Source organism: Otolemur garnettii, unplaced genomic scaffold (assembly GCF_000181295.1).
Source record: "Otolemur garnettii isolate 467f Iridium unplaced genomic scaffold, OtoGar3 scaffold00094, whole genome shotgun sequence".
Taxonomy (NCBI): Eukaryota; Metazoa; Chordata; class Mammalia; order Primates; family Galagidae; genus Otolemur; species Otolemur garnettii.
Genome location: NW_003852489.1, coordinates 1,243,792 through 1,253,637, shown reverse-complemented (window position 1 = coordinate 1,253,637; position 9,846 = coordinate 1,243,792). Strand labels below are relative to the sequence as shown.

Genomic DNA, 9,846 nt, shown 5'->3' with positions numbered 1-9,846 from the left:
GCCATCAGCCTAACACCAGGTAGCCGGCCTATGTCTTCAGGCAGTGGTGCCATATCGGGTGCTTGTGTTGTCCCTCCAGCCAGGAGACCAGGCACTCAGCAGTGGCTGCAGCCAGGTCAGCTCTAGTGAGTGGAAGTCCACATTGCTGAACTGGTCATGACCTCCATCCTCCTCCATCTCCTCCATTCCTGCCAGTCTGCTCGTGACTGAGATGGTTATCTGATGTCCACAAAATGAGCCATCTACCCACCTGATCATTAAATCTTCCTTTACCACGTGGTGAGCATGGAACACACACCTTCAAACTCTGCCATTCAGAGAGGTCCAGCCTCACGCCTCTTCCTCTGATCTCCTTGTTATCAATTTTCCAATCATACTTCTATCAAGTCCCTAACTACCCAGTCTGCACTTTTTGGTGCAAACTGATTCTTCTGTTCCTCTCCCCTTCCAGGCAAAATGATGGTGCACTGCTCCAAGTCCTGCCCCCTGGGAGGCTTTCCTTCAGGGCTGCCCCAGAGTGAGCTGTGGTGCTGAGCTGTGCTCTTTCTGGGGATGCCTGTATGCTGTACAGAACTGTCAATCTAGCCCAAGAGTTATTTAATCATCTAGTCATAGGAGATTCCCCAGGAAGGCAGGAGTGTGGGTTGAAAGAGGATGTTAGGTAGCAGAAATAAGGGCCTGAGGCCCTGATTACAGAATCTCAGGACAAGAGATTAATCTGACAGGAATGAATGGGCTGCTTCTGGTACCCAAGAGGGTTTGAAGACTCCAGCTTCATTGATATCTACCCAGATGACTCATCTGTGTTCAGAATCACATTCCTTCCCAACCAATGCACTTTTTTTTTTTTTAGAGACAGAGTCTCACTATGTCACCCTTAGCGTGCTGTGGCATCATAGTTCACAACAACCTCCCACTCTTGGGCTTAAGTGATTCTCTTACTTCAGCCTCCCAAGTAACTGGGACTACAGGTGCCCAGCACAATGCCTGGCTATTTTTTTTTTTTTTGAGACAGTCTCATTTTGTTGCCCTTGGTAGAGTGCGGTGGCATCACAGCTCACAGCAACCTCCAACTCTTGGGCTTAGGTGATTCTCTTGCCTCAGCCTCTCAAGCAGCTGGGCCTATAGGTGCCTGCCACAACGCCCAGCTATTTTTTTTGTTGTTGCAGTTTGGCTAGACTGGGTTCAAACCTGCTACCCTTGGTACATGGGCCGGCGCCCTACTCACTGAGTCACAGGCACTGCCCATGCCTGGCTATTTTTGTTGTTGTTGTTGTTATTGTTTAACAGGCCCCGGCTGGGTTCGAACCTGCCAGCCTTAGTGTATGTGGATGATGCCCTACCCACTGAGCTATGGGCACTGCCCAATGCACTAATTTTTAGGAGAAGAGACTGTGGGGTGAGAATTCAATTTACATTGTAATTTGATGCTTTGTCTGGCATCAGGACTCACAAGACTCAACAGCATGTTGTAACTCACAGGTAAATTTAACAAGGGACACACAGCAAAAGCAATGGGAAAAAAGATATGGCCTGATGGCTTCCAGGAGTATCCAGCCCAAGTTTTCAAACGTTCTTCCTTCATAAGGCCACACAGGAGTCCTCACCCCAGGGACAGGTGTAAAGCCTCCGGCCAAGAAAGTTCATTTTAGTCTCAAGGTCCAAATGGGCTGGTCATGCAGGTATGAGCTATTGACTCTTTCCTCATAGTCTGCAGAAATAGGTTTTTTGGGATTTCATTTCAAAATCTTGGCCCTGCAGCTACATGACGGGATGTTTCTTTTAGGAGCAACCTAGAAGCCATCAGGTCCCTCTGAATTAAAAATTAATGGTCCTAAATTCATTTTTTTTGAGACAAGGTCTTGCTCTATCATCATAGCTCACCGCAGCCTCCAACTCCTGGACTCAAGTGATCCTCCTGCCTTGGCCTCCCAAGTAGCTGAGACTACAGGTGCCCACCACTATGCCTAGCTAATTTTTCCTTTTTTTTTTTTTTATAGAGATGGGATCTCAACACAATTTTAATTGTAAAGAAATGTGACAGTCCTTATACTAAGCCTTATACCCTTATAAAACAAAATGCTCAGCAGCCACTAAAAATCTTACAGAACATTTATTCATGTGAACGGGTGTTTAGGACATATCAATGTCGAACAAGGTGGACAGTATAATAATATACAATCATGATTCCATTTTTGTAAAAAATATATATGTATATATAGCAAAAAAGGATCTGCACGGACAGACACTATTTTGGTAGCAGTGCTTAGACCAACCAGGGAAAGGGAGGACGTGAGTTTTAATTTTTTGCTTTTTTGTTTTTTTTAGAGACACAGTCTCACTTTGTCACCCTTCGTAAAGTGCTGTGATGTCACAGCTCACAGCAACCTCTATCTCCTGGGCTTAGGCAATTCTTTTGCCTCAGCCTCCCAAGTAGCTGGGACTACAGGCACCCGCCACAACGCCTGGCTAAAGCATTTGCTTTTGTGATAAGAAAAAGTTAATCTATTATCATCCCACATTTTGATTAAAACAAATCCCACTTTAAGAATTTTACAGGTTTTTTTAAGAAGCATGAATGACTTTCAAGTTACCCCAGAGGCAACGATTTAACCACTGCAGAAGCTGGTAGGTAGGAAGGAACCTTCTGAGATTCAGGGAAGAATGGTGCTTCCCACAGCTTCGGGTCCTTGGCTCTGCTCCTATGCCCAAGGTCAAACCAGCTCAGCTCAAGCCCAGTTCATCCTATTCCTGCTGAGTCACCAACTTCATCATCTTCAGAGCCATGTCCCCTTGGTCAGAAGGAACCTGGAACCAAGCAGTGTCCGAGTCAGTGATCCCAGGGCTGTTCCTGGGGCGGGGGTCAGGGGCAACATCCCGAAGCCTTGCTCCCAGAAGGAAGCCAGGGCTGGGATGGCAACCTGTGAGGAAGCTGCACCTGGGAACATCCCTTAGGGAGAGAGTCTCTTCTGGAAATGACCCCAGACTGAGCAAAAGCTCCTCTGGGCCTCAACTATGTTGGTGCCAGGGCCCTGGAGAAGTTGGTATTTAGAAAAGAACCTCTACTCCATTTGGGGCTAATCTGTTGATTTCTTTCTTTCTTTCTTCCCCACCCCTTTCTTTGAGATAGAGTCTCACAATGTTGCCCGGGTTAGAGTTGTATGACAAGATCACAGCTTGCTGCAACCTGTCTGTAGTTAGACAGCTAATAGATATTATGAGACCAAATCCATCAAACACCCAAGCTTCTCCTTTCTTCTTCTTCTTCTTCTTATTATTTTTTGCAGTTTTTGACTGGGGCTGGGTTTGAACCTGCCACCTCGGGCATATGAGGCTGGCGCCTTACTCCTTTGAGCCATAGGCACCACCCTTTTTCTTTTTTTTTGAGACAGAGTCTCAATATGTCACCCTTGGTAGCATGCCGTGGCATCACAACTCACAGCAACCTCAAACTCTTGGGCTTAAGGGATTCTCTTGCCTCAACCTCCCAAGTAGCTGAGACTACCAGCACCTGCCACAACGCCTAGTTATTTTTTGTTGTAGTTATCATAGTTGTTTTAGCAGGCCCGGGCTGGGTTTGAACCCGCCAGCCTCGGTGTATGGCGCCATAACCACCGTGTTATGGATGCGGAGCCAAGCTTCTCCTTTCTTTTAGATCCTGCTGACCACCTGGGGGCACCATTCCGTGCTGTGGGGAGCCGTCCTATGCACTACAGAATCCTCACCAGGGCCTGGCCTCTACCTATCAGGTGCCAGCGCCACCAACCTCCCCAAGGTAAGACAACCCAAGTGTTTCTAGACATTCAAAAGTCTCCTTGGTAGTGGATCCTTATAAAAGCAATCAATGTAACCAGTTCTCTGTACCCTCAATGAATCCCCAACAATAACAAAAGTCTCCTTGGTGGGCAGAGTCAACCCCGGTGGAGAACTGCTAGTGTCCCTAAGGAGGCGCTTATGAAGAAGGCACTTTTGTCCCTAATAATCGCCAGCAGCACCTCCTGAGCTACCCACGTGAACACAATATATGTTTACTGTGCAGACGGAGCTTTACAATCCGCCCCCTAGGACCACTTTCTAGCCAGATCGTGGCTCCTCAGCCCCTTCTATATGGAGGTTTGGTCTCTATGCTAGGGAAGAGAAGGAAAGGGAAGGGGAGGGGAGGAGAAAGAAGGGAAGAGAGCAGGCCAGGCCAGAGGGGCCCTCCCAGCTCACAGCCTGCAGGAAGCAGCCAGGCTGGAGAGAGAGACCCTGTGTGTAAGAGCCCAAGCCAAGCATATCGGTGAGAGGTGAGGGAAGTCTGGGGCCCTTCCGCCTCCTGTTGCTCCTTCTTTAACTTCTTTGCAGGTATGTGTTGTGGGGTGGAGTGTGGCGGGCAGGATTTAGGCCTCCGCCATCTCCCTCAGCCGGAGGAAAGCCACTCGGTCAACACACAACCTGAGGGAGGGCGAGCCGCTCACTCTGCACACAGGGGAGCGAGAGCCTCACCGCCCAGCTTCACACCCAAAGCTGCCTCCACACAGAAATCCTGGAGTCACCACGGCTCAGGGACCCTCCCGGTCTCATGCCCTGGTGACTCAGGTTTACAGAGCAACTCCTTAGTTTCACTCCCTGAAAATGGTTTAAAAAGGGAATTTCTCCCTTCCTCCCCTTTAGCACAAACTATTGAAAGAAAGTAACTTTTTTTTGAGACAGAGTCTCACTTTGTTGCCTAGGATAGAGTGCTATGGCTTCATCACAGCTCACAGCAACCTCCAACTCCTGGGCTTAGTAGATCTTCCTTCCTCAGCCTCCAGAGTAGCTGGGACTACAGGCTCCCATCACAATGGCCAGCTAAGTTTTTCTATTTTTAGTAGAGGCAGGATCTCGCTCTTGCTCAGGCTGGTCTCGAACTTCTGAGCTCAAAGGATCCTCCCACCTCGGCCTCCCAGAGTACTAAAATTACAGGTGTGAGCCACTGCGCCTGACCAAGGAAGGTAAGTTATTCATTCATATAAACTAAAAGGTAAAGGACAGATGGCCCAGCTTAACCTCTCTTTCAAATGAGTTTCTGGACTCAAGAATGATGCAACAATAGCAGGATTTCATTAGAGAACTTAAAACATTCCTAAGCCCGAAATAAGATGACCAGTCCAGGCAGTGGACACACACCCCATAAACTGCTTGTGGCTCCCCCCTCAGCACCACTGTAAGTCCAGAACAAAGGCTCTCTCTCACCATGTGGCCAGCTCTTAGAATCCAGTAGAAAGCCAGGTTCTTGTAGGACTTGACAAAAGCTGATGTTTCTGGAGATTCAGGATCGCTGTACAGGGCCTTCCACTTCAGCTGGTTGAATTTGGGCAATTCCGGCCACTTCAGTTTCCGCACCCAGGCCTCCTGACCTGGTGAGAGGGACAAGGAGAAGCGTCTCACATTAACAGCTGGGTAAAGTAGGAAGAAAACCAACCGAGCTCCTGAAACTTGGTGCTTCTCCAACTGCAACGTGCAGAAAACTCACCTGGGATCTTGTTCAAATGCAAATTCTGATTCTGTAGGTCTGCACGGGCCCTGAATGTCTGCATTTCTTGCAAGCTAGCAGTGACACACGGGGGAAATCTAACAGCTGCGGAATCTATTTTTCACCTCTGCCTCTCCCACTGCCATCTGTTCTTTAGGAAGGGAACTGGGGACCCTCTGGAGGCTGACGGGGCTGTCAGGAGGATAGAGGAGTCCCTGGACTGAGGAGCACCTGGGCTGTTTATGGAAGAAACGCAGCAGCCATTCAGATTGCCCTTAATCTGCCAGACCTCGTGCCTCGATTCACCTGGGACTCTGAGAGCCTGTCTCTGGGTCTCTCCTCCAGGCCTTACTGAAATCAAGAGTGAGCACAGGCGGCAGGCAACAGAGTAGCCCCTAGGAACCCATGAAGGCCACTTCCCCCGGGGTCATTGGGGTCGTTAGCCTTTAGTTTTAGTTGACTCTGCAGTATTTACCATCTACTATGATTTTGCTCAAAAAACGAGGCTTTCTTTCCCTTGATTAAATAGTGCATTTGCCCAACAGCCAGGAAAATGTCTTCTTTGAGTTTTGTGGCGGGATAGGGGTTGTTCTTATCTTTAACCATATCTACGGGGCTCAAAACCCGGAAGGGCCCAGGCTCCTCTGCGGGGTCGCATCTGTGTGTGGTTCCCCACCACCCCCTTTGAAGAGTTAGGGTCAGGCTAGATGGACGTAACAGGAAGTGGTCTTCCTCCTGGCATTTCCACATCACTAACTCCAAGACTGACATGACATGTGGGGGGCTGGCTCCCTTCCAGCTCCACCCCTGAAATTCCCTGCACTTGCCCCTGAGGTCCATTCCTACCCATGGTGTCCACGATGAGATCGAGCTGCCCATTATAGATGGTGACATTGAGCCCAGCCTCCAGCAATTCGTCCACAATGTCAATGACTGGCTTCATGAAGTCCGTCTCCATGTTCACGAAGACGTTGGTAGCCTGGCCTGCACGTGGGGAAGGAGAAAGGCAGCAGCTTGGAATTTGCTAGAATAAGAGGCACTCTCTAGCCCAGACCATCTTGGGCTCTGGCACCTGGAAGTAACCGCTTTACAGCCCCTTAGGAAGACCGAATGCATGCCACCCACCAGCCCAGAAATCCATGTTCTGACCGGTCGGGTAGAAAGGAAGCAAAAACAGCACCCAGGGCTCAGCGCCTGTGGCTCAACCGGCTAAGGCGCCAGCCACGTACACCTAAGGTGGCGGGTTCGAATCCCCAGCCCGGACCCGCCAAACAACAATGATGGCTGCAACCAAAAAATAGCCGGGCGTTGTGGCGGGCGCCTGTGGTCCCAGCTACTTGGGAGGCGGAGGCAAGAGACTCGCTTGAGCCCAGGAGTTGGAGGTTGCTGTGAGCTGTAATGCCACGGCACTCTACCCAGGCGGACAGCTTGAGGCTCTGTCTCAAAAAAAAAAAAAAAAAAAAAGCACCCAGGGGCCATTTGCCTGAGAGCTTGCGATGGCAGCAAACGCCATTCACAATGAGGAACAGCCACCTGGAGAAGGCTACCGTCCAGGAAACAGGGAAGCGGAGGCCCAGAAAACACTCCTTAGACTGGTCCACGCAGGGAATCAATTGTGCTTTGGGCCAGTGTTCCTTTTCTTTTGTGCTAAGGCACACCAGGGCCAGGTTTAAGCACTGAATAAGTGGGGTTCCCTTCTAATAAACCAAATCGGATCTAAATCGATTCAGAGTTGGCCGTCAGGAACACAGAGTGTGTGACAAGCCCCAGCAAGACAGGAGCTGGTCAGCGCAGCACTCCTGCTAGCCTCCTGGCCATAGGCCTTGCCATCATGATAAGGAACCACTGCACCAATGAAAGCAGCTGTCTGCCAGTCCCTGTGCTAAGCATTTGACATGCACCACCCCATTTCTTCTGCAGCACTACTCTGGGAGATAAGATGCCTTAACCTAGACCAGTGATTTTCAACTGACGTACCTATTTTCTTTCTTCCTTCCTTCCCTTTTTTTTGAGACAGAGTCTCACTTTGTCATCCTGGATAGAGTGCCATGCTGTCATAGCTCACAGCAACCTCAAACTCTTAGACTCAGGCAATCCTCTTGCCTCAGCCTCCCAAGGAGCTGGACTACAGGCACTCACCACAATGCTTGGCTATTTTTAGAGGGGGGGGGTCTCACTCTTGCTCAGATTAGCCTCAAACTCCTGAGCTCAGGCAATCTATTCACCTCGGCCTCCCAGAGTGCTAGGATTACAGGCGTCAGCCCCGATGCCTGGCCTTAAACTATTTTCAAAAGAAGTTCAAAGCATAGTAAGTATAATTTTTTTTTACTCTTTTTTTTTTTTTTGGTGAACATAAGTGTGCTGGGGAAGTTTAACTCTAGGTTCAAGTGTGCTGTGAAATGAAAACGTTGAAAAATGTTGACAATCTAAGAAAATAAAGCCCAGAGAGGAAACAAGACATGCCCGGGGTGATACAGCTTGTCAGTGACAAGCCACAATCTGAACTCAGGCTGACTCCAGATATGTCGGCTTCATTATAAACTGGAACTCAAGACCTGGGGGGTATTGGCCAACAACAGTCTGTCCTTTCTAGACCATTTACAGACAGATCCAGAGACAAACAGAGTTTTCTCTATCAGCAACATAATCTCCTTGCTATGCAGCCACACTAGGCAAGGAGGGTCCCTATAACCACAGAAGCTGGGGCTGGAAAATGCCATCATAAAGATAAAATGGAAGAGGTGTGCTGAAAAGATGTGCCCCCGAGGGCTTGATCTGTCACCCCTCACATCTCTTGGTGCCATACTAGGCCCCACAGCGGTACCTGTCCTCTGCAGTCTCTGATATCATATCCTATCTTTTTGTCTGATCTAATTAATTTGTCTTCATTTCTAAACAATTCAAAGAAATGAAAATAGCAGGTACAGGATGAGCTCTCTGGCAACTACAGGTTGGGGCAGGATGGCCCATGGTCCCTGAAAAGGCCAGGTTCAGGGTCAAGTCTTAGCCTCATGGCAGCAGCCAACAGACCAGCCTAGGAGGGAGCCTCCCAATCCCATAGGCTTGGGGTATCTTCTCTCCAAAACCTAGGAAACCTGCCTGTTCAAGGCCTCCCTAGAGCACTCGGTAAGAACTTAGCCAAGATTTCTACCTGGGCCTGGTCTAAGGGTTCTGGTATTTTCTCACTGTGGCCTTCAGTCCGAGAGCAGGAGATGCTAGGGGAGGTCATAAGAGAGAGCTGATGCAAACCTGTCCAAACACATGGCTGTATCCAACATCCTGCAAAGGATCTTCAGCTGGAAATCCCATCTGCACCCAACTGTGGCCTTGGGTAGGCTTTTGCACCTTAATTTTTAATTCTGGTAAATTTTAGGTTTTTTGGGGCAGTCTTTGGCAGAACTGGGTTTGAACCGGCCACCTCCAGCATATGGGGCCAGAGCCTTACTCCTTGAGCCATAGGCACCGCCCTATTCTGGTAAATTTTAAAGTGATGCGAAAGTACAGAGAAGAGTACAGTGACCCTCACATACCCCCACGAGGTAGGCGTCAACCTCTATGGACCCAGAACCAATCATGTGTTATTTTTCTCCCAACCCCTTCTCCATGAACCTCTTACTGTGAACCAGTTTTGGCCTGTTGCTGATTGCCTCTTTTGTTCACTATAAAATGTGGATGGCAATATCGTTGTATCGGCAACATAGCACCACCACCAACAAAACTCATCCTACAAGTTAAGGTCTCTGAATTTGCACCTCTCCTCTGTCTCCCTCCGACTCTACAAATGGCGCTTAATTAGGTCACATGACGTACCTCCCCAGGATTGATCCTCCGGAATAATTTTCAGCTTCTTTCGGATGGGGCCATTCATGAGCTCACTCAAGGCATCTCTTTGTAGGTATCTCACGTGGCGCTGGCTAAGGCGAACTAAAACCAAACTGGTACACAGTGAGTCAAAGGACTGGAAATGAGACCGAGAGGACAGCTTTACCAACCTGCGGGATCTATGGTGCAGTGAAGCGGGGGAGGGGGATGCAGTGTCGTCTGGAAGACCAAGTGTCACCTTGATTCACCCCAGACGGAGGAAGAAAGTGGAGAGGCTTTATCAGTTTCCAATGTGCATCCCATGCACTTTGGGGCCACTGGGATGATCCAGAACAGCCAAAGAAAATCATCTAGAATGTGGAATATGCAGGGGTTTCCTGCAGCCTGTATATACTTCTTACGGAAGGAGGACCCCAGCATTCTGCATCCAAAGTGGAGCAGTGCTGAAAGAAGACTTACTAAATTCAGCCTGTAAGAGGAGTGATGTTGGCTCGGCGCCTGTGGCTCAATAGGCACCAGCCACATACACC

The 9,846-nt window shown here is 49.1% G+C and overlaps 1 protein-coding gene across 1 annotated transcript in view; it reads right to left on the bottom strand.

Moving 5' to 3' along the window:
• Nucleotides 1-2,096: 2,096 nt before the first annotated feature.
• The window catches only part of SCPEP1 (serine carboxypeptidase 1), a 31,823-nt gene continuing 24,073 nt past the window's right edge, over nt 2,097-9,846 (bottom strand). Inside the window, exons 9-12 of the mRNA XM_003795560.3 lie at nt 9,305-9,418; nt 6,341-6,478; nt 5,215-5,378; nt 2,097-2,808 (exon numbers count right to left, since the gene is read on the bottom strand). Of these exons, the coding sequence (XP_003795608.1) occupies nt 2,746-2,808; nt 5,215-5,378; nt 6,341-6,478; nt 9,305-9,418 (479 nt within the window). The 3' untranslated portion in view covers nt 2,097-2,745. The remainder of the gene's footprint in view (nt 2,809-5,214; nt 5,379-6,340; nt 6,479-9,304; nt 9,419-9,846) is intronic.